The 26874-nt window shown below is 44.0% G+C and overlaps 1 protein-coding gene across 7 annotated transcripts in view; it reads right to left on the bottom strand.

Moving 5' to 3' along the window:
- Nucleotides 1–26874, bottom strand: part of RCOR1 (REST corepressor 1) — a 128488-nt gene that overhangs the window by 22263 nt on the left and 79351 nt on the right. For 6 of the 7 annotated variants that reach the window (XR_009264829.1, XM_058740336.1, XM_058740338.1 and 3 more), the window contains exons 3-6: nucleotides 26217–26300; nucleotides 6822–6874; nucleotides 3639–3800; nucleotides 2813–2931 (exon numbers count right to left, since the gene is read on the bottom strand). Coding sequence is in view for 6 of the 7 variants with exons in the window: in XM_058740336.1 (XP_058596319.1) it covers nucleotides 2813–2931; nucleotides 3639–3800; nucleotides 6822–6874; nucleotides 26217–26300 (418 nt within the window). In the remaining variant the exon portion in view is untranslated. The remainder of the gene's footprint in view (nucleotides 1–2812; nucleotides 2932–3638; nucleotides 3801–6821; nucleotides 6875–26216; nucleotides 26301–26874) is intronic. The other variant, XM_058740337.1, reaches the window with a different exon arrangement.

Genomic DNA, 26874 nt, shown 5'->3' with positions numbered 1-26874 from the left:
GAGAGCCTTTTGACTCTGGATAAACTGAGATTTCAAATTAGGTTAATTTTATTTTATTTATTTATTTATTTATTTATTTTATTATTATTTTTTTAAAGTTTATTTATTTTTGAGACAGAGAGAGACAGAGCATGAATGGGGGTGGGTCAGAGAGAGGGAGACACAGAATCTGAAACAGGCCCCAGGCTCTGAGCTGTCAGCACAGAGCCCGACGCGGGGCTCGAACTCACGGAGTGCGAGATCATGACCTGAGCCGAAGTCGGCCGCTTAACCGACTGAGCCACCCAGGCGCCCCACAAATTAGGTTAATTTTAAAAAGAACATTCACATTGACATGGTACTTCAAATGCCTTTCTTTATAGCCTTCCACGTGTTATTTTTTTAAAAGAGCTCCGTAGTAGAGCCTTTACTTTGAAAAGTCAGAAGACTGAGGATCACAGAAGCCGAGCACAGCCTGCCCCAGTTTCCCCCCAGTTACATCCAGTTCATCGTCCCACCGTCTCAGGATCCGGCCCAGATGGCCATGCTACCTTCCTGTGCTGAGTTCTGGCCCAGGAGAGAGAGTTCAAAAGGAGAGTGAGCCAGGGCTGAGGGACCTCTCTTGTCCCTGCTGTCACTTCCACCAATCCCTCAGGTGCTAGCGCCCGGGTCTGCACAGGTGCTCAAGGGCTCAGGCTCCCCACGGGGGCTGGGGGGGTGGGGGAGGGTGTGGGTGGTGGGGGGGGGGGGCGGTGCGGGGGACAGGTGCTCTCAGGGTTGGTGCACAGAGAAGCACCGGGGAGGGGAGCCTGTGGTGAGGGCGGGGCAGTAGATGCTCTTACCGTTTTATACTCGGGGGACAACAAACCCCAACCTATTCTTTTATTTAACTCTAATTTCAGGGTTAGCAGAGTACAGCTGTCTGTAGTGCAAGACTTTGTTTATAAAAAGTAAATGAGTCCTAACGTATAATGGAAATAAATATTTTTAATCAAAAGTTATTGGAACATAAAAACAAATTCATTGGCATTTGCCACTTTTCTTTGACTACTGAGAGCACTAAACCAAAAACAGACCCACTAGTATATATGCTGCAGACCACACAGCATCCAGACGTATCAAGGTCAACACTTTTACAGACTCTCACAGCTGGAGAGTGTTCAGCAGACGTTCCCACCACTGCCCCCACTTTCCAGCTGGGCCCACGGATGTGAATTCTCCAGAAGTCATACTACCACTTTGTTCCCACGATATCCTATTTAAAATCATAAAATACCCTCCTGAGATGGGGCCATGGAGATCAGATAGTCTCTCTCCCTTCACTTCATTTATATTATTAGTTTAAAAAAATAACATTACAGGGGCGCCTGGGTGGTTTAGTCGGTTGAGTGTCCGACTTTGGCTCAGATCATGATCTCGCGGTCTGTGAGTTCGAGCCCCGCGTCGGGCTCTGTGCTGACAGCTCAGAGCCTGGAACCTGCTTCGGATTCTGTGTCTCCCTCTCTCTCTGCCCCTCCCCCGCTCACGACCTGTCTCTGTCTCTCTCAAAAATAAATAAACATTAAAAAAAACTTAAAAATAACATTACAGGGGCATCTGGGTGGCTCAGTCATTTGAGCGTCAGACTTTGGCTCAGGTCATGGTCTCGCAGTTTGTGAGTTTGAGCCCCACGTCGGGCTCTCTGCTGTCAGCGCAGAGCCTGCTTCAGATCCTCTGTCCCCAACTCTCCCTGTCCCTCCCCCACTTGTTCTCTCGCTCTCTCAATAAATAAATAAATTTAAAAAAATTAAAAAAACAGCATTACAGAAAACGTGGAAAACAAATTTCAAAAAGCCACCAACCTAACACAAAAACCACTATGTCCACCTGCTGCCTTCTAGACCGTGAGCAGCTTCATTTTAGAGTTGAGGAGGCGGAGGCTCGGGGAAGGGGCATGTGGCACTGACCCTGGACGGGAGTTCACACCACCTCTGGAGTGAGACTCCAACCTGCCTCTGCGCGGGAGCACAGGGCCGCCCCCTGCTCTGCGCCATCTGGTGGAAGTGTTGGCTTGGGTGTATCCTACTTACCAAGCTATCCCTATAGCTGGTGTCCTTAGGAAGAAGAATCACAGATGTTTCCCTCCCTCGCACACACAAAATAGATGGTCAAGAAAGGGATGAGGAAAATCTAAACTGTACTGTCATCTTTTAACACACCAGACATAAAACGTGGCAAACAAATCTTGTGTAAGTATACCCAAAAAAATTCTACCTAGGCGATAATAGATTTCCTTCTTATTAAAAGGAGACACCCTTCAGCGGTATGAAAGAGTATGTGGAAAAGTTTGTTCATTTAAACTGGAAGTTTCTTGGGGCGCCTGGGTGGCTCAGTCGGTTAAGCGGCCGACTTCGGCTCAGGTCATGATCTCACAGTTCGTGGGTTCGAGCCCCGCGTCGGGCTCTGTGCTGATAGCTCGCAGCCCAGAGCCTGCTTCGGATTCTGTGTCTCCCTCTCTCTCTGACCCTCCCCCCGTTCACGCTCTGTCTCTGTCGCTCGGAAATAAATGTCTTAAAAAAAAATTAAAAAAATAAAGAAATAAGGTGGAAGTTTACTGAATGCAGGAAGAAGAGAGCGGTAAGAAACGAATACCCAAAGAACGGTGGGCTCATGCGTTAATGATACAGCTCATGAACGTTACTGAAGAATATTTGTGTACATCTGGCTCCACCAGGAAGGCATTTGGGGAACTCCATCCCTCTCCTTTCCTTTGGGCACCGACCGCCTCTTAGAAATTCTAGTGACCCGAGAGACCCCCCACGCGGGGAGACACCACCTCCAGGCAGGAACTGACCTCTCCTCCCGCTCCCGCTTCTGTTTCCGAGCGTGGCGGTCCATCACACTGGTTTTAGTCCTTGTCTTCTTCCAGGAGTAGTAAAATTTCACCAGACTTGCTATAGATTTATCAGGAAGCTAAACATAAAAACTGAGTTGGTTTCGATTTAGAGCTGATCGTTACAAATCAAGCGTACTTAGATACGGTTAATAAGGACGGTCACACACACAGAAATGTTTTAAGGCACAACCCTTTTCTCTGAGAAGAAGATTCAAGAACTCTCATCGGTACATTTCCAAACTACTGCAGTGTGACTGTACGTGAAACTCAGCCCAGGAAGGATCGCCAAAGGCAGGCTGAGACGAACCCAAGTTTTCATACACCTAAAGCGTCTAGCCTAACTCCTAGGTTATTTTTTAAAAATTCACTTTAGCACTCGTGCAACCATCAATAAAAGCTTTCCTGGTAGGAGTCCACCAAACAGCCTTCTAGAATATAAGAGATAAGCCAACCTTCCCCAGGCAGATAGGGTTCCACGAGGCGCCACACCTCATCAAACAACCATCAAAGACGCTTTCTATCGCATTAATGTGGGGGAGTCCCAACAAGAGAGATGGGGATGGGGTGGCGGGGGGCTCGTGTTACAGCTGCTCTCAAGCTGGGAAGTGCCAGGAGATGCTTTGCTCCTGTAACTTGAAGCCTCTCATCTACTCCACGGCAAGCATGAGCTACTCTGCTCAACACGGGAATATCTCGGCTTGCGGATGACATCCCCATCTTTCAGGTATGCTGCAGGGGAGAGAGGCTGGGAAAAAAAGAAAAATCAGTGGTTTCATCTACTTACCATTTGTTGGATTCTATGAAAAGTTTTCCCATGAAAACTAAAGGCTTGCTCAAACAAGACTTTATCTTCCACAGTCCACTCATCTGGGAAGGGGGTAAAGTTGGGCAAATCAGCCAATGACTTTTCAATATTATGCTTATGCCAAAAGAGCATCCCAAGAGCCTAGAAAAATAGTATCAGTGAAATTTTAGACCAAAGACGTGAGTGAAACATTAAAATGGAAATCAGGTTGGCAAAAGAAGAGCACGCACGCCCCTGCAGCCTGGCAAACACTGCTACGCGGCTGATGCGTGCGCACTCCCGCGAGACATGCTCCACTGTGCTCACTTCTCAGATGAGAACACGGTGGCCCTGAGAATTACGTCCTTGCCAACGGTCCAGGGCTGGTAGGTGGCAGAAGCAGTGTGGCCCTAGAATTTGTGCTCTTTATTGATTTATTTTTGAGAGCGAGCATGCGTACAAGTGGGGAAGGGGCAGAAAGAGAGAGGGGGGGGAGAGAGAGAGAATTCCAAGTGGGCCCCGCACTGTCGGCGCAGAGCCCGATGTGGGGCTCGAACCCACGAACCACGAGATCATGACCTGAGCCAACACCAAGAGTCGGCTGCTTAACCGACTGAGCCACCCAGGCGCCTTTGGAATCTGTGCTCTTAAAAGCCACACTTGAATGCCTCTGTATACGAAACGACAAAGTAATTTATAAATGCACTTAACTGTTTTGTTACTCTTTTCCTGAAAAGACTCAAATATAAAGAGGGTTTTTTTTGTGTTTTTTTTTGTTGTTGTTGTTGTTGTTTTTTGGTAACCCAGAAGGGAGAAAACATTCAAATGGGTGACAAATTGGAAATGAGAGATAATTCAGCAATTTTTTTCCTGGTAACTCCCAAATGAGACCAATCAGAATTTTGAAGACCAGAATCCTTAAAAATTCATCTAGGTATATTTAGCAATCACCTAATGACTTTTACACTTTCTAAATAGAATTAAAAACTGGTGATGTCAGACTGGCTCAGTTGGTGGAGTATGCGACTCTTGGATCTTGAGGTCGTGAGTTCGAGCCCCATGATGAATGTAGACATTACTTAAAATCTTCAGGGGCTCCTCGGTGGCTCAATCGGTTAAGCATCTGACTCTGATTTCTGCACTGATGGTGCACAGCCTGCTTGGGATTTTCTCTCATTCTCTCTCTGCCCCTCCCATGCTTGTGCTCGTGCTCTCTCTCAAAATAAATAAACTTTAAAAATAAATAAATAATAATAAAATCTTAAAAAGTTGGTGATGTTCTGAGCAACTTCTTGAAATTCACGAGTAGGGTTTAGAAAAAGAAAAGGGATATACCTCTTGCTTCTAAAGATTCTGGTACTATCCTACTATAACCAGCTTTTCTAACAAATTCTACCAAGCTGAAATAATTAAAAGTGTGGCCAAGGCTAAAACAAAGAGTTTAATTCTATATAACGTAACTCAGTGGTGCCCTCAATCATGAGGATAAAAGCTTGCAACTTACAGGCTGTAAAATCTAGATGAATGCCAAGGAAAGCACTAATCCAAATTAATATGCTGATTTTTTTTTTTTAATTTTTTTTTTTTCAACGTTTTTTATTTATTTTTGGGACAGAGAGAGACAGAGCATGAATGGGGGAGGGGCAGAGAGAGAGGGAGACACAGAATCGGAAACAGGCTCCAGGCTCCGAGCCATCGGCCCAGAGCCTGACGCGGGGCTCGAACTCACGGACCGCGAGATCGTGACCTGGCTGAAGTCGGACGCTTAACCGACTGCGCCACCCAGGCGCCCCTAATATGCTGATTTTTAAAATAGGAGTTAGAAATAAGCTGAAATAAGGTCATCATCAAGGGGCACCTGGGTGGCTCAGTCAGTTGAGCATCCGACTTTGGCTCAGGTCATGATCTTGCAGTTTGTGGGTTCGAGCCCCATGTCGGGCTCTGTGCTGACAGCTCAGAGCCTGGAGGCTGCTTCGGATTCTGTGTCTCCCTCTCTCTCTGCCCCTCCCTGCCTGTGCTCTCTCTCAAAAATGAATAAACGTTAAAAAAAAAAAAAAAAAAAAAGATTATCATCATACTTTTGGGGAAAAATTAATCTCGTAGATTTCTAATAGCTTCCAAACAATTTTTAAAAGAAAGCCTTAGTCAAATATTATAACTTGGAACTGATTCAAAACAGTTAATATGAAAAGAAAACACTGTGGGTCTGAGTGAGACATGTCGCTCGGAGTCAGGATAAAACCCATCACACAAAATGACAAACCACATATTCAAACGGGGAAGTATTAAGCCCTAAATACTACCAACCTACAGAAAAACAGGTGCCTTTCAAATCAAAGGGCCCTCTAATACTCATGTCAAGCAATAAAAAGGGGACCAGGGCTTTTTAATTTGCTAGTGACCACCAAAAAATGGCATGGCTACCTAACACACAGAACACAATTTAACAGGTCGGCTATAAAAGCCATTTAAAAAAAAACATTTACTTTTTATTAATTTTTTTTAATTTACATCCAAGTTCGTTAGCATCTAGTGCAACAAGGATTTCAGGAGTAGATTCCTTAGTGCCCCTGACCCATTTAGCCCATCCCCCCTCCCACAACCCCTCCAGCAACCCTGTCTGTTCTCCATATTTAGGAGTCTCTTTTGCTTTGTCAACCTCCCCCCCACCCCGGTTTTATATTATTTTTGTTTCCCATCCCTTATGTTCATCTGTTTTGTCTTTTGAAGTCCTCATACGAGTGAAGTCGTATATTTATCTTTCTCTAATTTCGCTTAGTATAATACCTTCTAGTTCCATCCACGTAGTTGCAAATGGCAAGATTTCACTCTTTTTGATTGCTGAGTAATACTAACACACACACACACACACACACACACACACACACACACACCCCACATCTTCTTTATCCATTCATCTGCTGGTGAACATTTTGGCTCTTTCTATACTTTGGCTATTGTCGATAGGGCTGCTATAAACATGGGGGTGCATGTGCCCCTTCGAAACAGCACACCTGTATCCCATGGATAAATGTCGAGTAGTGCAATTGCTGGGTCTTAGGGTAGTTCTATTTTTAGTTTTTTGAGGAACCTCCATACTGTTTTCCAGAGTGGCTACACCAGCTTAGCTTGCATTCCCAATTAAAAACCCATTTTAACAACAAAAGAAAACCATGACATTACCTGTTCCATGTTGTACCCATGCTTCTCTTTAGCAATGGCAATGTATTCATCTACTGAAAAACAAGACAAGACGCCAGTAAACACACTGAGGGACAGGAAACCACAGTACATGAGCACTAGAATTATATATATGTATTTCAGGCCTGCCATGTGCAAGAAAAAAATAAAGAACAGACAGTAACAAAACAGAATCATATATAATATGATCCCATCATGGATCTTACACATAGAAATCCCACAAAGGAATAGCTAAAAATATACTCTAATATTAACGGTACTTAACATATCCCATCTGTGGATGGGAGAGATCATGATTCTTCTTTTTAAACTTGGTTCTACTTAAATTTTCTATGATAAACAGATATCACATTGGTACCCTGAAAGATAACCAAAAGAAATAAAAAATATTAAATTGGGGTTTGTTTTTAGTCTCCGCTGAGTTTGAAAAACAAACAACTTATCTCTATACTAAAAAATCTAAGAGATGAATTACATGAACCAGTGCCTGGTATCTGCTCTCAAACTCCAACACAAGGGGACAAGTGCCAGTCTTTCAAGCACTAAGGTAACACCAAGGAAAACTGACTGACTCGATATCCAGGGGAAGTTGCCGTCCCCAAAGTTATTTCCTCTCTACATTTTCTAGCCTTCCTTCCAGGAAAAAAAAAAGAGAGAGAGACTACTGATCAATAACACTTCGTTACATTCCTATATAAGTTTTTTGCTTTGTTTTGTTTTTGGTAAAGTACAAAAATAACACACGCTCCAAAAAAAAAAAAAAAAAAAAAAAATCAAATAGCACAGAACTGTCTGAAACAAACAGAATTCTGTCCCCAGGCCATCCCCCCCCCCCCCCCCCCCCGTCTCTCTCTCCAGGTGCAATGACCACACTTCAGAGCTGAGGAAGCAGGCTGGAGCGGTTGGTTCACTTGCCCACTGTAACGCAGCGAGTTAACAGAAGCCTGATCAAAGTCAGAGCCTCCCAGGCTCAGAATGCTAGTCAATGACACCACAACCATCTTACCTGATTGTGGCACAACTGGTGGCCAACTGACAAAAAAGAAATCAATTCTGAAAAGGAATTCAAACTCTTTTATGAACAGGTATTCTAACACTAGAGGAAAAGCTTTTCCACTGACAGAAGAAAAAGTCGATGTCGTTCAAACAGTGGCTACACATAGTGCCACTCAGTATCAGTTTCAACACTGAGACTAGTTTTCCATTTCCTTTTTAAATATTGCAAGTCCATACAAACAGACAGTGATTTCACTCAGAGTGTATATAGCGGACCCTTGAACTTGGGTGTGAACTACGCGGGTCCACTTTTATGAGAATCTTCTGCAGTCCAGTGCTGTCGAAGTCTTTTCTCAATAACACTGGCTTTTCTCTGGCTTCCTTCACTGGAAGAATGCAGTACGTGTCACATATAACACACACAACAACGTGTGTTGCCTACTGATGTCATCAGCAAGGCTTCTTGGTCAACAGCAGGCTATCAGCAGTTAAGTTTCTGGGGAGTCAAAACTTGTACGTGGATTTTTTTCTACCTCACAGGGTGTTGGGCGCCCCAAGGCGTTCAAGGGTCAACCGTAGTGAGATTCCTATTTACCCGCGAGTCGGCGAATGACAAACTAAATGACCTTGGTTTGTCACAAAAGTTGGAACCGGTGGTCTGAAAAATGGGGAGGAATTATTCCAAAGCGTTTCCCTTGCTTATTATGTCACAATAGGGTGGATTATGCCAAGTAAGACGAAAATGCCCTAAGATTCTTTAAAACAATGCTGATGCACGGTGAGGCTGCACGGCTCACACGGGACCCCGGCAGAGAGACTGCAGGTCGGGTGATAAAACTAAGTAACGAGATGTGCTCAAGCCAGGGCCGTGTACGGGGAAGAGGGAAAAACAATCTGCAGTGAACTGAGGGTCAACCCCAGAGAGGGACTGCTGGAAGGGTGGTTCCTTTTCATAGACATCCGGCAAACGAACCGAAAACTCGCGCTCTACAAGCTCAACTCCGCAAGCGTACAAACGTCCAGACGCTATCATTACCTTCGCTGGATGAGGGACGCGTGGTGCGTGCACAGCCACCGCCCAGGCATGTGATCTGCGAGCAAATCCGCGCACCAGGTGTGTGGGCAGGGCAGGGGGCAGGCCCGCGGGGCTGTGCGCTGTCCCAGTAGCCTGCCCTGCCCACCGTTCTCGGGGGCAGATGCTATCTGCCCCAGTCTTTTCTGCTCCGTCAGTAACAGGGCCAGTAAACCTGTCTCCCCAGGTCGCCAGCGGGATTTAGCTCAAAAATTACAAGGAAAACAAAGCATTCTTTGGATACTACTGTATTTTCATCTGCTTTGTTTTTTAACAGAAAAATTAGCTGGTGGCAGGAACAGTAAAATTGACCAGTGGATTCTGAGCGTTGCAGGCAAGTTTGGACAGAACATTTTCTGTGCTGCAAACAGTAAAGCGTTGTTAACAAGTAACCTTTAAGATCACACCTCTTTTAGATTTCCTTGTAGACTCCTCTGAGGACTCAAATCTAAAACAAAGGAAGAAAGGACTTAATCAGAGCCACTTAGGGGAAGTCACTTGGTATCTCTACTAGGTGAGGTGAAAGCGTGACAAAATGAGTCAACAGATGGGGAGCCTTGCAGCTTGCAAAAGAATTACCATCTGATACCCACCAGCAAAAATACAACCGTTCACTCTTTTCATGTCCCCGAAGTCCAACAAAGACTGGATGAACAATTTGCCAAAAGAATGCTGGGGGTGCTGTCATGTGAATGATGTCACAGGAGAGAAAGTTTCTTTCCCAGCAAGTGAAAAGGCAGCACAGGTCAGGTGTGTGGTGCGAGAGACGCAGGTCCAGTCTCGGCTGTCTCTGGACAAAAGGAGTTCACAGGCAGTGGTGCCTGACGCACGGTGAGCGCTACGGTTTCGACCGCGGTACCTCTAGCCACTTTCCTGACCTTCCCAGGAAGTAGCTCTCACCAGGAAAGCTGCGTCAGCACCGAACTGAAAACCACAGCAGAGCAGGAAGTCCTCCCAGAATGCTGAAGACTGGACTTAATCCAGAACAGGGCCGTGTGCGCGCACAACGGATGCTGCCGACGGCCTTGTCTCTCACTGCCTCCCTACTGTACGCACAGGGTCCTCAGCTCTTGCTCCCTTTCACAGTCAGGGGGACAAGGGCTACCCACCAGTTTCTAGAGTCCCCAATATCTTCTCTACCACCTACCCTGCTCCTTTCCAGAACATGCCAGTAGCTGCTGGTAGGGCACGATGAAAATGTAAAGTGTGCATTTTCAAAACCTCCCACATGCTTTCCTTAAAAGCAAAAATAAGCTTTCAACCTAAGACGATACAATCCACTCCCAAATGCCTTCATGAAAACAAAGGATGACCGGATACGTTAGGTGGTGGATGAAGGATGAATCAGGAAGGGAGGCAAAAAGCTCTAAAACAACGAACACGGGGTTCCCGGGGACTTTTCCAGTACTTTCTCATCTCTGGCAACAGTAATCTTGATTTCATCTCTAGTAAATTAAAGGTTAACCAGAGTCTGTCCCAATCCGGGGGTGAGGAGCCACTGCAGGCAGGCGAGGGTCATTAAGTATGCTGTGATTAGGACGATGCCCAAAGTCCATGTGGCTTAAGGAAATGCCAGGATGTTGGCAAGGACCCGGTCATTTGCACCCACCAGCCTTCCCCACTGCACGGGGGACAGAACCAGGCAGTCATCTGGGTGCAAGAAGAAGCTGACTGGACATTGTAAGCAGAAAGATCGGTTACTTGGCGTACTCTCCTTTAAAAACCATTCTATCGTTGTGTAAGTGCAATATTTTAAAAACTTGAATATTCCTATGGAAACAACCAAGGAGAAATGTCTAATCTTAAATTATGATGGATAAAGATACGTATCACTTCGATTCTTTAACAAGTGCACAGACGGGGGGGCACCTGGGTGGCTCAGTCGGTTAAGCATCCGACTTCAGCTCAGGTCATGATCTCACGGTTCGTGGGTTCGAGCCCCACGTCGGGCTCTGTGCTGACAGCTCGGAGCCTGGAGTCTGCTTCAGATTCTTTGTCTTCCTCTCTCTCTGCCCCTCCCTGTTTACACTGTCTCTCTCTCTCTCTCTCCCTCTCTCTCAAAAATAAATAAACATTAGAAAAAATTTAAAAAAAAGTGCACAGACTGTACAAACCATTGGCTTCTCTGACAAGAATTTAGCATTACAGAAAGTACAGGTAAACGAGTTATGTTCTGGGGTAACATCACTTAAAGGTAGAATGTGTGTGAGATTCATCAAGAAAATTTACAAAATTCCTAAAGCCTACTCAAACATTTCTTGAACTACCCTTACTGTGTACTGTGAAAAGCAGGCCAAAATACAGAAGAAAAATGAACTGATTTCCTGAGGTAGCTTGAAACAACACAAGTAACAGAGAACAGAAATACATAAATAACAGTACAGATGTAGACTAGCATGGGATCCAAGATAATCAGTAAATAATGATGATAATGATGTTAAATCAAGACAAGCTTCCTAAAGATTCAATAGCTATACTGATTAGTAACAGTAGCTAATATTTGAGACTTTACTATGTGCCAGCCACTGTTCTAAAATTCTTTAAGGGATTCTTTTTAATTTTTTTTTAATGTTTATTTATTTTTGAGACAGAGAAGAGACAGAGCGCGAGTGGGGGGAGGGCCAGAGAGAGAGGGAGACACAGAATCCGAGGTAGGCTCCAGGCTCCAGGCTCCGAGATGTCAGCACAGAGCCCAACGCGGGGCTCGAGCTCACGGACCGCGAGATCATGACCTGAGCCGAAGTCGGACGCCCCCCCCAAAGGATTCTTTTTAATCCTCTCCAATAATTCCATTATCAGTCCCATTCCTAAAGAAAGAAACTGAAGCTCAGAGAAGTCATTTGGCCAAGGTCACACGGCTGGTAAACAGCAGAAGCAAGATGTACATACACACAGAGTGTGTGACCACAGCACCTGTGATGTTAAACCTCTATAGGCTATCCCATCTCCTGAGTAAAGGACACAGGGAGAGAAGGGCACTCCACGGTACAGAGAACTGAGCCAGGCCAGCCAACCTAGTCCATGTCGCTTGAGTGGAGTTAAGAAAATCAAACTGTGGTTGATGAAGGAAGTGATGGAAAGTGAGGGTAACGGGCAAATGGCTGCCTTGTCGGAGGCCTCACTTGTTTTCTATATTCAGGTTTCAAGCCGGCGAACTAAATGTCCTTAGTACCATTAGCGGGAGTCTCGAACTCGGCTGCAAAAAAGGGAAGAATGCAGATGAAAGTTGCCACGGTCACCTGAGCTCACCCACTCCTCCCTCCTCTGGACACTGCAGACTCAGGACACCTTGTGATCTTGCATATGCTATTTGGAGCGAGCGGCTGACACCATAAGGTGGGTCGAGGACAAAGCTATAACCTTAAATACAGTTCGAAAAAAATGTTATCATCGTAACATTTGCAGCAGCATTCGTACTACAAAGGAAACGTGGCACCAGTTTCTCTCGCATAACTCAAACTGAGCAGGCCAAAATTTTTTTCGTATCGTGGCATCTCCTTTTATTATTAAAATAAGAAATGAGTTATCACTAAAAGAGAATCAAAAAGAGCTTCAATCATTTAAGTAAAGCAATTATGCCACCTGGTGGGCACAGAGATTACTACAGTTAACATCCCAATGATCCCCCGGGGCATGGCGGGGGGGGGGGGGGGGGTGAGGGTGGGTGCACACAGTAGTAAAATGCACTTTTGTTAAAATCCCACTTTACAGAAGAAGCGCCATCCCCCAACACTCTAGTAAATACTACAAAATCCAACTCAGTCTCACAGACAATCTGATCAAGTGGAAAGGAGAATATAAACACTGGGGCGCCTGGGTGGCTCGGCTGGTAGAGCATCCAACTTCGTTCCGGTCATGATCTCAGAGTTCATGAGTTCGAGCCCCACGTGGGGCTCTCTACTGTCAGCGTAGAGCCCACTTCAGAGCCTCTGTCCCTTTCTGTCTGCTCCTCCCCCACTCGTTCTCTCTCAAAAGTAAACATTAATATATATATAATCATCATCATCATAACAACATATAAATATATATATAAATACCCCACCAAACCACACTTACTTAAATTCAGTTTCTGGGACCTATTCCTACCTAATCTCTACCTCTATATTCCCCCTCCAACCAGTATCAACTTTGTATGACTGCAGATAAATTCTACTCCTTTTTTCCTCATCAGCAGAAGAGTGGATTGACTATTACGATCTTAAAAGTGGCTCCAGGGCAAACATTTTATGAGTAATTAAAAAAAGCTTTTTTTCATGTTAAATTTAACATTTTGTGTGCTGCATTAAAAAAATAACTTAGCCGGGGCGCCTGGGTGGCGCAGTCGGTTAAGCGTCCGACTTCAGCCAGGTCACGATCTCGCGGTCCGTGAGTTCGAGCCCCGCGTCGGGCTCTGGGCTGATGGCTCGGAGCTTGGAGCCTGTTTCCGATTCTGTGTCTCCCTCTCTCTCTGACCCTCCCCCGTTCATGCTCTGTCTCTCTCTGTCCCAAAAATAAATAAAAAACGTTGAAAAAAAATTAAAAAAAAAAAAATAACTTAGCCAATAAGAGCCACCTGGGTGGCTCAGTCGGGTGAGCGTCCAACTCTGGATTTCGGCTCAGGTGGTGACCCCAGGGTCACCGGATCAAGCTCCGTGTCAGACCTCATGCTGAGCACGGAGCCTGCTTAAGGGTTCTCCCTCTCTTCCTTGGCCCTTCTCCCCTCCTGGAGCATGTGCTCACTCTCTCTAAACAAAACAAAACAAACAAAATCTTGCAATAGGAAAAGGGAAGTACATGCCTCCACCTTTACTCCAGTTCTCATACACTTGTGTGCCTTCCAGAACCACACAGATAGGATCTCTTGTGTTTTCAAAATGGATCGTCACTAGAATGACGTCTGGCTGTAATTACAACAATAACCACCTTTCCCTTAAAAATGCCCAAAGCCCACGGTGAAGAATAAATCAGTCCAGCGACCCACTACTCTCATGCATCTCTCCCATCAAGTCAACCTGCCTGACGACCATGTCCCTAAGCAGGCACCTGTGCACTCAAACTAACTTCACTTGCTCTCTTAGGTGTTTCCCTTTGTACAGTATGAGCAGAAGGAACAATGCCCAAGACGAGGTCTGCCTCTGTCTTAACGAAAGGCAACATTCCCGGACAGAAGAGGGGGTAAAGAGACACTACGGATTCACTCACAAGCTCGTAGCTGGCAACAGTGGAGCCCTCTGTCCTTGCTTTCCGTTAGGAGCTTACAAGCTAAACCCATTTCCTCATCTGTCGGACAAAAGTATAAGAGATGACGTCCGGTAACCCTGCACAAGGCAGCAGAGGAGCCAAAATACACAAAAGCAAAATCTTACTGAAATGAATTCCTTCATAAGCACCTGTGAGTTTCCATTCGAGGCAGCCTGCACTCCAGAGCCACAGAAGCAGTTTATGGAGAGAAACCCAGTCCTCCAGCCCCATTAGAGCTGTATGTCCGCCAGGCCAGTGGTTCCTAGCCCCGACCCAGGAGAACCAGCCAAGAAACTTCTCTGAAGTACTAACTCTTGCGCTCCACCCTCTTTTGTACACATACATGTGTTTGCACCTATGTGTGTTTATGTGTGTATACGTATGTGTGTGGATGTATACATCGGTTTTAGGAAGCATGATGGGCGTACAGAAAAGGCACACGTATAAGGGCACAGCTCGGTGAGTTCTGAGAAGTGAGCACAGCTGATCAAGGAAAGAACCGACTATACTCTAGATGTTCTGGTTTGCTTTTACAATGCCCCCAGATGACTTTGAGAATTGGTGAATTAGAGCCTTATATTGAGGTAAAGAACATGAGTGTGGGAACATTCTTCATTTTAATGTGATAAAAAGCACTTCAACAAGCACAAAATCTTTAAGTTTGGGTATTAAAAAGATCAGACAATATCAGGACCACAGACACAGGAAGAAATGTGCTTCTTTATATTGTTACTATATAAAAGGAGGTTTGCGAATTTGTGAGTTGTGAATTTCAATCATGCAAAAATATTTCCTTTCAGTGACTATACAAAGTGATTCTCTTCTAAATTACTGATTTCAGGCCCACCTCCTGCAGAGGAGTTATGGGCAGGGAAAGGCGGAGGTGGTAGGAAGAAGGGCTTACGAGCCCGCAAATCCTAGTGGCTCCTTACAGCTTGTCTACTACAAGCCTGGAGTTATAGGGGCCTATGTTTAACCCTGCCTCCGCCGCCCTGTACTTACAATGGTCCCTCCCTCAGTACAACCCATTGTGTACAAGGGCACACAAAAGAGGGATCTCTAAGTGAGATGAACAGGCCAAGGGAAACACGGAGGGAGGCTGGGTTCTAGGAAGTGCGCAGGAGCACGACCTGATGCAAGGTCGCTTCCCCTCTGTGGGCCCAGGTTTCCCGAGCCCTGAAAATGGAGGCTAAACTGCACAGTGCTGTGGTGAGAATGGGGGGCGGGGGAGAATGGCGTGTTTGTTGGGAGTGGGCAGGTTTTTCCGCCAAAGCTGTAAGTCCTACCACTTCCAATGCCTGAATCTTGGGTGGTGAGGGTAGGGGTGGGGGAACTTTCATCCAGTTAAAGAAACTGGAGTTTTCAAAGCAGGTGGCAGAAAGGTGGTATTTTATATTTAATTATTCTATTTTACATTTAACCCTTCTCCACTGATTCAATGCATCTTTCAGGCCGACTGTGTGCCCAGTGCTGCTTATACAGTTAAGATTAAAACAGTCGGCCTTCAGAGAGCTCAGTCTGGAGGGCTGAGAAATAATGACACAAATAATTAACTCCAATTGTCATAGGCGTCAGAGAAAAAGAACTCTGAACACACTTAACTGGGAAACCTGATCTGCAGAATCAAGGAAGGCTTTCTTTTCTACTGGAAAAGGACATTATAAATTCCTGCTTACTCATTTGTTATTTATAGTAGGGGAAAATTGAAAAAATAGAAACAATTCAAGAATGAAGACATGGTGAAATAAACTGAGCTATATGATGGGATATTAGTCAGGGATCAAAACTCAGTCTAATGTTTAATTATCGGAAAATTCAAGTTGAAAAACTATTATTTACAATATGACCTATTTGCGCTTAAAACCAGAGTGCACAGAAGCATAAAAAAAGGACATGAAAGCAAAATTTTAATACTTGTTATACCCACGTGATGGGTGTAGGAATTACAGGCTATTTTTAATGATAAAAACAAACTTGTATGTATATATGTAATTTCTTTTCTGAACCACTGGAGAGTGTCATAATTATGCCTCCGTACTCTTAAATCCTTGGCCTGTATCTTCAAAGAGTAGGTGTATTATTCTCTTACATAACCACGGAACAGTAAATTCAACATTTAAACAATAATCTGTGTCTGTATTCCAATCTGGCCAGTTGATCCCAAAATGTGCTTTACATCGTGCTCAAGAATTTAAGTAAATCCCAGTTATCTCATCCCCACATATATATAATAGGCATCTTTTTAATGTTTTATACAAGTAACCTCTGCACCCAACATGGGGCTTGAACTCACGACCCTGAGAGATCAAGTCGCGTGCTCTTCCAGCTGAGCCAGATACGTGCCCCGACACACAACTTTTTAAAACTGTGGACATGTTTTTTATAGAACCACAATACCACTATCACACTTCACAAAAATAGCAGAATTCCTTGGTATGAGAGCGGTGCTGACCTCGCTGGACGGTCTGAAATGCAGAAGTCCCACGAAAGCAATTACTGGCAAGGACATGAAGCAGATAAAGTTTGCACTTTACTGGTAGCAGCGTGAACCAGTTTGACCACTTGGGAAAATACTCTGGCACTGACCTCACGGCTGAGGATCGACATTTCGAATGGATATCGAGAACTAAGTTAAAGAAAGATCCCAGCAGTAGCAGTTGTAACAATAAAGAACTGGAAGCAAACGTCCATCGTGAACAAAAAGAACAAATAAATTATAACGTGACAAGAGGAAATTCTCGAAGTCTAAAAGAAAAGGATGATGATAAGACACACGCATATGATGAAAGGGTACAGCAACCCTTCATTTGTAACTGCAGGCTTCAACCACAGTCTGTAAATCCAGCTGTCTTTTCTAGGAAGTTCTTACCACTTTACCTAACTCTAAATAAATAAGAATAAAAATGATAAGAATAATGTTCATACATTAACAAAGACATTCACATCCCAATTATCAGGCTCTCTGAAAGCCATTTCTTTATAAGAAACTGAAAACTAAGGCCAGTAGTGCCGATCCGACCCCTAGCCCTGCACACATTCCAGTCAAAGAACTAGCAGGCACGAATTTTAAGCACACTTTTCCCTCCTGTCGATGACCTTGTAATTTACCAGGGCAGGTCCCCATCAGACTGTGAGCTACACTTGCACAGGGATTCGTCAGACTGTTCACTCTCGTATTCCCCCAATGCCTGGTGCATACACACCTCTCAAATGTGTACCGAGCAAACGAACGGTCATGAAGCGGGTGTCAAAGAAGACGCTGGAGGATTCCAGATGACCAAGATGCAGAACACACAGCTGGAAAGCCTGCGTTTGCAAATCTTCACACAGGGCAGTGTCCACAACCCCATCATTTCCTCATTCACCGGACGAGTATTTATCGTACTCCCACCACGTGCCAAGAGGACTGCCGGAGAACGGAGCACACACACCAGGTTCCTCATCAGTTTTCAATAGAGAGACGAAGCAAAAAATACCATGTCGGACGACGAGAAATAAAACGAAGGAAATGAAGCAAGGTAAGGCAGTACTCTCATTTCACAGTGTGGTCAAGGAAAGCCTGTCAGTGGACGCGTAAGCAGTGAGGAGGAACTGAGGGAGAGGGCCATGTGGACACTGGGAGAAGAGTATTCCAGACAAAGGAATGGAAAAGGCTCAGGAGTGGGCTCAGACTACGTAGGGCCTTGTGGCCAACCATCCAGTCCTCTGACACTGTAGTGAACCGGAAAGCCACTGGAATGTTTTGAACAGTGATTCCTGACATGTACTATGTATTTATTTGGAAGTTAAAAAATGTACTCTGTGTCTATGAAACTTTCACACACAATATAATCTTGACAACGTGGACTGAACTCAAATGCCCTAAGAGAAGCGCCAAAGAAGGTTCTCATTCCAAGAAAGCTACAACTTGTTTTAAAATCTCTAATTTGGGGCGCCTGGGTGGCTCAGTCGGTTAAGCGTCGGACATTGGCTCAGGTCATGATCTCGCGGTTCGTGGGTTTGAGCCCCGCCATCGGGCTCTGTGCTGACAGCCTGGAGCCTGCTTCAGATTGTGTGTCTCCCTCTATCTCTCTGCCCTTTCCCCACTCCTGCCCTGTCTCTCTCTCAAAAATAAATAAACATTAAAAAGAAATTTTAAAAAATCTCTAATTTGAGGGGCGCCTGGGTGGCTCAGTCGGTTAGGCGTCCGACTTCAACTCAGGTCACGATCTCACGGTCCGTGAGTTCGAGCCCCGCGTCGGGCTCTGGGCTGACGGCTCAGAGCCTGGAGCCTCCTTCAGATTCTGTGTCTCCCTCTCTCTCTGCCCCTCCCCTGTTCATGCTCTGTCTCTCTCTGTCTCAAAAATAAATAAACGTTAAAAAAAAATTTAAAAAAAATCTCTAATTTGACTTTGCTTTTCGACACATCCTTAAATTCTGTCTGTCTAGCACGGTGTAGGTGTTAATTTTTTTCTTTATAGTCAATAGTCAACTAGCTTCAAAAATCACATCCAGCTTGATGGTCTCTGGCATTAGCTAATGATTTCCATCTATGTCAATTTTAACATGGAGATTTGTGCTTACCACGGTACCAGTTTCTCCTCATTTTTATAAAATAAAAGCAAAACGCAATCAAACACTTAAATAACTGCAAAAGCACTGATTATACATAACCCATAAAGTAGGCGATGCATAAATGAGCGGCACCATCTGTTTTCCTGATTCCCAATAGCCAACGTTACCCTGCAAATTTCTACGCCCAAGGCAAGTGCCGCTGAGTCTAGGAAATCTGCTTCTTCAGGAAGCGACCCACAGTGGGCACAGTTGTACGCTGGCTTGCCCTCTGGCTCCAATTCACCTCCTACAGCCAAGCCCTACCTTAAAGAGAGTCAAACAACAAAAGTCATGCTCTGATCATCCCCTTTCCTAACCTATCCTCTCTCCTAAAACTGCCTTCTAAACTGTGCTCTCAGGCCACCGTTTTGTATTACATTTGACTGCACTTGCTTTGGCAAACTTTTGTTTGTTTTTCATTAACACAGTAAAGTGAACCAGACTGGGAATAAGGTCTGGCCTAACTGTATACATTTCAAAGAAAACAAGACTAGATAGTAAAAAAAAAAAAAAAAGTTTTGAGATTTCTCGTTACCAACATGTCCACTTGGTTTTGCTAACTTTCAGCTGCTCTGCCACACAAAGTCCAGGCCCTGGCTGGGTGTACGTGTCAGGGCAGGGACAAGAGGGCAATATAAAGGTCTCATGTACTGCACCCACAGTGGCGGCCCCCAGACAGAAGGCTGCCCTAAAGCCATTAGGTTGGGGCAAGCGGGGCGGGCATCCAGGGTGCAGACCAAGGGAGGGCAGCCTGAAATGGGGTGGGTAGGGTGCTCACAGATGGGAGCAGAGGGGGGCAACCATGTACCTCACAATGGTGACCAGGGAGCAAAGCCGATAGGGAGATCTGTTCCAGATAGAACAAGGTCATATAATACAGGCGTTTCATAGTTAAGCATTTCTAAACAGTGTTGTAGTGAACATCACTGAAGTGGGGTTGGTAGGTCAGATGGTATGTACTTTTTAAATTTATAGATTTTTTTTTCACATTATAGGAGTGTTCCTGTTTTCTAAGACATCTCCAGTACTGGGTATATTAATTTTTTCTTTCATTCTTTTTAATGTTTTACTTATTTTGAGAGAAAGAGAGTGTACAAGCAGGGGAGGGGCAGAGGGTGAGGGGAGAGAGAGAGAGAATCCTGAGCAGGCTCTTCGTTGGAAGAGGTGGGGCTCAAACTCACGAACCTTGAGACCATGACCTGAGCCAAAATCAAGAGCCAGACATTTAACCAACTGAGCCATGTAGGCTCCTCTTAATTTTTTTCTTTAAAAAAATTTATTAATAATTATTGTTATATGACCATTAAAAAAAAAAAGCGTGTCAGGACTAACAGACACCCAGAACGTATTTTATCTTGTACGTACCTATTGCTTTTTAGTTTAAAAGAACATGAACTGTACGCATATTATTTAGAGTGGCTAAAATCCAAAACACCGACACCACCAAATACTTACAAGGAACTCTCATTCAAAAATGCAAAACGGCACAGCCACTCCAGAAGACAGTCTTGCAATTTCTTACAAAAGTAAACGCATTCTTTAACAATCCAGCGATCCTGCTCCTTTGCGCTCACCCCGAGGAGCCGAAAACTTACGTCCACGCCAACACCTGCACATACGTGTTTACAGCAGCTTCCTTCATAACGGCCCGAACTCGGAAGCCACCAAGACGTCCTTCAGCAGGTGAACGCGTAAACACACCGCAGGCCGTCCAGACAGGGGAATGCTGTTCAGCGCTACAAAGCAATGAGCTACGAGCCAGGAAAAGACATGGAGGAAACTTAAATGCGTACTACTACTAAGTCAAAACAGCCACTCTGAAAAGACTCCACATTATAGGACCCCAACTCTCTGACATTCTGAGAGAGGCAAAGTTATGGAGACGGTAAAAAGGTCAGTAGTTGCCAAGAGTTAGGGGGTTGGGAGGGGACGCATAGGCAGAGCACAGAGAATTTTTAGGGCAGGGAAAGGATTTAGTACGATATTACAATAGTGAATACGTGTCACGATAACGTGTGCCGAAACCTACAGAACGCACAACACCAAGAGTGGATCCTGATGTGAACTATGAACTTTGGGTGACAACGATGTTATGAGCGTAGGTTCACCGATTACGACAAGTGCACCGCTCTGGTAGGGGATGGCGGGGGGTGGTGTGCACTGTGGGGGCAGAAGTATTTGGGAAAGCTTGGTGCTTTCTTCTCTTTTCAAAGTTTATTTACTTATTTTGAGAGAGAGAGAGAGAGAGAGAGAGAGAGAGAGAGAGAGAATATACATGGGGGAGGGGCAGAGAGCGAGGGAGAGGGAGAATCCCAAGTAAGCTCTGGGCTGTCAGCGCAGGGCCCGACATGGGGCTCAATCCCACGAACCGTGAGATCATGACTTGAGCCAAAATCAAGAGTCGGACACTTAACCGACTGAGCCACCCAGGCACCCCAAATCTCTGTACTTTCTGATCAATTTGGATGTGAACCTAAAACTGCTCTAAACACTACATACATTTTTGAAAATGAAAAGAATATAAAGAAATAACAAGAAATAATGCATTTGCCCCTTAGCCTAGGAACTCTACTTCTAGGGATTTATCCTGAAGAAATAAGAACATTCCCTACAGCTTTTTTAAAAAGCTTAAAAACCAAGCAACAGACTCTTTACTCTAGAGAACACACTGACAGTTACCAGAGGGCAGGAGTGGGGGCACGGGTCAACTAGGTGACGGGGATCAAGCAGTGCACTTGCGGTGATGAGCGCCAAAAACTTAAAAAGATAAGTAAGTTTTAAAAAGAAAGAAGAACTGAAATACTACAAACATCCACTTATGGAATGAGGAAGTCACAGCAATGAAAGGGCCAGTGCAAGTGTGGCACTGTAACACCGCCACATGGTGACAGGTGGCAGCTACACTCGTGAGCAGAGCGTACAGGGTTGTCGCATCACCATGTTGTCCACCTGAAAACTAGTACAACGCTGTGTATCAACCATACTTCAGTTTTTTTTTTTCAACATTTTTTATTTATTTTTGGGACAGAGAGAGACAGAGCATGAACGGGGGAGGGGCAGAGAGAGAGGGAGACACAGAATCGGAAACAGGCTCCAGGCTCCGAGCCATCAGCCCAGAGCCTGACGCGGGGCTCGAACTCACGGGCCGCGAGATGGTGACCTGGCTGAAGTCGGACGCTTAACCGACTGCGCCACCCAGGCGCCCCCATACTTCAGTTTTTTAGGAAGATCAAATTATGGGATACCCATACCTGTTCTTTAAAAACTAGGCAATAGTAAATGTGTTGAGATAGAACAGAGTCCCAGATATACCGTCAAGAACAAATTGTTGAACTCATACTTTGTGATAAAAAATTTATATATTAATTAATATGTATAAAAATATTAGGAAAAGTATATATATTATACACAGTGACTATGAGAGGGCGTTAAGTGTCTACATTATACATTCTGTATTGTGTGAGATTTTGACAACAGCATTTATTTTAATAACCACAAAATACTTTTGTAAACTTGTGGTACCCCTAAGAGGCACAGCTCTACCTAAACAGCCACTTGAGAAGAAAGAAAACACAAGAAAAACCAGGGATCTGCAGACATCCTTAGATGAGGGACACCTGCTAGCCATCTATATATGTTCCAAATCTCCTATCTACAGAGTCAGAATCAATGTTGGACAGCCAAGACTTTCACAGTCTTTGAAAATAAAGAAGAAAGGAAAGTAGAAAAAACTTCTATTGTGACACTATACTGTGGAGAAGGGAGTTGGGGGGAATGATAGGTGTGCAAACGGAAAAAATTATGTATACGTGTCTGCAATCACACTTCAATCACATTTTAAGGCCTATGATTAGATGACTAGCCAAGAACTAGATGATTCCCAAAGCTCCACAAATGGGAGCCTACTAAGAGGAACCTAACTCACATCAAGATGCCACGTCATGTTCACATCCTCACACTTGAGCAGTTTGGCAAGTTCCCATTAACCCACATTCCATTCCTAGAGCTCTATCTTAAGAAAATACTAGAAACGCAATAAAAACAAACAAAAAACAAAAGAGGACAAAGCTCTAGGATTCAGTATTTTACTACAGCTTTCTTTTACAACAGGCAACAAATCTGAAACAATACACTTTCAATAGAAGGGTAGATACACTTCCATATCCATGTGATGACAGAATAGCACATGGTTATCTCACAGTGTGGGAAAAGCTCCGGTCAATATTCGGGCAAATACAGAGACACAGACAAACCCACACATGGAGAAACACCATCATATCCCTTATAGGACAGAAGAGGAAACAAAGAGGACTGGAAAAAATCCCAGAGCATTTAACAACACTTATCTCTGGGTAATGAAATACTGTGTGAACAGTTCCTTCTTTGTAAGTTTCTGTGTCTTCTGAACTTTCAACAATACGTGAATGTTAACTTGTATACTGGTTTTAAAAGTCATTTTAAAGGCTTACATTAAAACCACAAATTTATTTTAGGCAACAGCATTGTTTAAAAATCTACTAACTTTGGGGCAACTGGGTGGCTCAGGCGGTTATGCATCTGACTGGCTCAGGTCATGATCTCGTGGTTTGTGAGTTCGAGCTCTGCATCGGGCTCTGTGCTGACAGCTCAGAGCCTGGAGCCTGCTTTGGATTCTGTGTCTTCCTCTCTCTCTGCCCCTCTCCCAGTCACACTCTGTGTGTCTCTCTCTCTCAAAAATAAATAAACATTAAAAAAATTTTAAAAAAAGAAAAAAATAAAAATCTACTAACTTCATATTCTTATCTTTTCTTCTAGGTCTAGAAAGAATGAGAAAATATAAAAATTAAATTCTGACTCCACAGATGTCAACAGGTAATACATGAGCAAAAGGCACTGATCAATGGTGAACTGAAGTAACAAAAGGACAGTGGCCGAAATACAGAACACCGAGACTTAACGAGCTCTCCCTGAGAGAGGCACTCAGAGCATGAACCAGGGTTCATGACGTCAGCAAACCTAGATAATGCTCAACCTCTTACTGTGTCAGTTTCCCAAACCTCTTTGACTTGTGGAACGCCAACTGTAAAACGGGGACAAAAATGTCCTCGAGTTATTGTGAAGTGTGAATGCATTTAATGCAGTGCTTGGCACAAAGACTCAACAAATGCTCATGATTCTGGATATTCAGTTCTGGGCACCAACATTTCAAATGGACACTGTGACCAACTGTAACGTCTGGGAGTCCAAGAGACGGAGACACCCAAAGAGCCAATCGTCTAGAAAAAACCCAAAGTGACGAGGCAGATTGAACTTGGACTAGGAGGGTAAAGGAGGTGGGATGGCCGGAACATCCAAAAGACTCATCTGGAAGATTTCTGTAGCAGAGTTCAAGAAAACAAAGCTTTAAAAATTACAGGAAGATTTCAGCTTTCTGTTAAAAAGAACATGTTCAAAAATGGAACTGATTGCTTTTTAAGTTAACGCAAGGGCTCAAAGAGGAAATAAACAAACAGGAAATACTTAAAACGTCCTCCCCAGCACAGCAAAGACATCAGAAATGCCAATACCCTTCCTTCTGCTATTCTGTTCTTCATTATAAACTCATTAAGCAGCAGCCTGATAGAGGCAAAATTAAGATACTCTTAAAATCAGATCAGACTGAGATTATTTTATTACTGTTAAATTCACCATTACTAAGAGTACTTGAACTTCCCGTGTTCCATGGAGGGTACTATACAAAAGAAAAGAAAAAGAAAGGGAAAGGAAAAAAAAAAAAAAAAAAAAGATCCTTCTTGGTCAAAATTAAACATGTTTCTCTACCATATGAGCTCTCTGCACCCTGACTATGCTGACACGGATACTGAATACACAAGAAGAGATTATTGAATATGTATCATCTCTCACACTCGTTTGGCAGTGGAAACCTATCAACACTTATTTTAATACTGGAAAACACACTTCGGGAAATCCTGATCAAAGCCTAAGAATTTGAGCCTTCACTCACAATTTAACAGTTTCCTGATAACATTTAGCACTGGTGACTTTCCAAGTCCAACCCCATTTCAGAGGACTGATTCTTAACTGACTCTTGTCAAAGACCCCTTTGAAAATCCAATGTCCTTTTTCTCCAGAAAAATTAACACATACCAAAAAACTTTGCATGTGATTTCCAAGTTTACAAATCCCCATAAATTCTACCTATGAACCCCCACTGAAAAATTCTCCAAAAGGGGATTTAGTTTTTCTTCCACTTAAGTTATGAAGAAAATAAAAACTTTGGGGTCGCCTGGGTGGCTCAGTCGGGTGAGTGTCCGACTTCAGCTCAGGTCATGATCTCACAGTTCGGTTCATGACTTTAAGCCCCGTGTCAGGCTTTCTGCTGCCAGCACAGAGCCCGCTTCGGATCCTTTGTCCCCGTCTCTCTCTGCCTCTCTCCAGCTTGTGCTCTCCCTTGCTCTCTCAAAAACAAATAAACATTAAAAAAAAAAAAATTTTTTTAAAGAAAAGAAAAAATTTGAAACTGCCAGAGACTTATGGCAATGTCTGATACAAAATTATTTTTGCTGATATTATTTGAGCAGAGGCAACAGAAAAGCTGAAAAAGCAAACTTTGAATATACACTTAATATTACTAGTAACTATAGGACCCCAATGCTCCCCAATAAAATCCAAAGTAGCTCAGTGTATTCATCCCAATACAACTTTAAGCTCATAAAACAAAGAGTCAATTCACAAGTTCTTCTAGTTAAGTTGAAGTCTTACAGTATAAAGCCTGTTTCCAATAACATATTTTTGCCCTTTGTAACCCCTCCAATTAGAAATGTACGGATCTGTAAATTCCCAGCTGGGGGAGTTATACACCACGTTATAATTTCCTTTCCACTCTGAGCCTTTCCTCCTAGTTACTCCAGTATTAGCCTGTACAGCATTTTGGATAAAGTAAATTATGAAACCACTGGTTAAGAATTTTAAGCCCTGGGGCTCCTGGGTGACTCAGTCTGTTAAGCGTCCGACTCTTGATTTCAACTCAGGTCATGATCTCACAGTTTGTAAGATTGAGCCCCACATTGGGGCTGACAGCTCTGTGCTGACCAGAGCCTGCTTGGGATTCCCTCTCACCATCTCTCTCTCTCTCTCTCTCTCTCTCTCTCAGTCTGCCTCTCCCCTGCTCACACTCTCTCTCAAAATAAATAAACATTAAGAAGAAAAAAAAAATATTTAAGTCCTTATGACAGGCCACAGTAAAGAAATGCACACTGTCCGGGGCACCTGGGTGGCTCAGTCAGTTGAGCATCCGACTTTAGCTCAGGTCCTAATCTCATGGTTCTGCGAGTTCAGGCCCCACATTGGGCTGGCTGGTGTCATTGCAGAGCCCGCTTTGGCTCCTCTCTCCCCCTCTCTCTGCCCCTCCCCCGCTTGTGTGCTCTCAAAAATAAACATTTAAAAACAACAAAGAACAAAAAAACAACTTTGCTTTAAAGAAGAAAGGTGAAAAATGAAAGTGTTCTAAAACTTACGTTTTGCTTCTGATAGATTCTGATTAGGTGACCAGACCAGCATGCCAAGATTGTCTCGTTCTTGACTGCGTCTCGCTAGTTTGGCTTGGTAGAAATAAAAAAGAAAATTATTATAATTTAACAGACATAACAAGTGATGATTAACAGCACCATTCTGATCTTTTAATCCTCGGAACATCATGACATCGCCCACCCTTTAGTGAGACCTGCCCCAAGGAAACCTGCACCCTTACCGTCACAGCGTGAGGGGGGCTCTGAGTCTGCCCAAACACGTCCACTTCTAAGTCTTTTACTGATTTAACAAACAGGTTTACTACTCTCATTTGCTCGGTGAGGAAACTCAACAGGTCATTTGGTAGAAGGAGGCAGAGACAGGACTGCATGGCTACAGTGCCCAGTGGTTAAACTGCTACACACCAGGATGCCCGGCCGTCAGACACGGGGTACCCAGGATATCCGTATTCTTCCCGTGTGCTTTGAATACCCTTATCCTTCTCTGCCACAGTAACTTTTTAGGGACTTGACAACAGGAATCCAAAGATTCTTTTAACTACTTTATTAAAAAATAAGCATTAAAAATACTTAATCTGAAAGCAAACTAAAGTGCATTCAAATTCTTAAAACTCTATGATACAAAATAGAAGACCAAAGGTTTACA

This window comes from Neofelis nebulosa, chromosome 7 (assembly GCF_028018385.1).
Source record: "Neofelis nebulosa isolate mNeoNeb1 chromosome 7, mNeoNeb1.pri, whole genome shotgun sequence".
In the NCBI taxonomy this organism is placed as follows: Eukaryota; Metazoa; Chordata; class Mammalia; order Carnivora; family Felidae; genus Neofelis; species Neofelis nebulosa.
The sequence above is the reverse complement of the archived record's forward strand: the minus strand, read 5'-3'. Positions and strand labels throughout refer to the sequence as shown.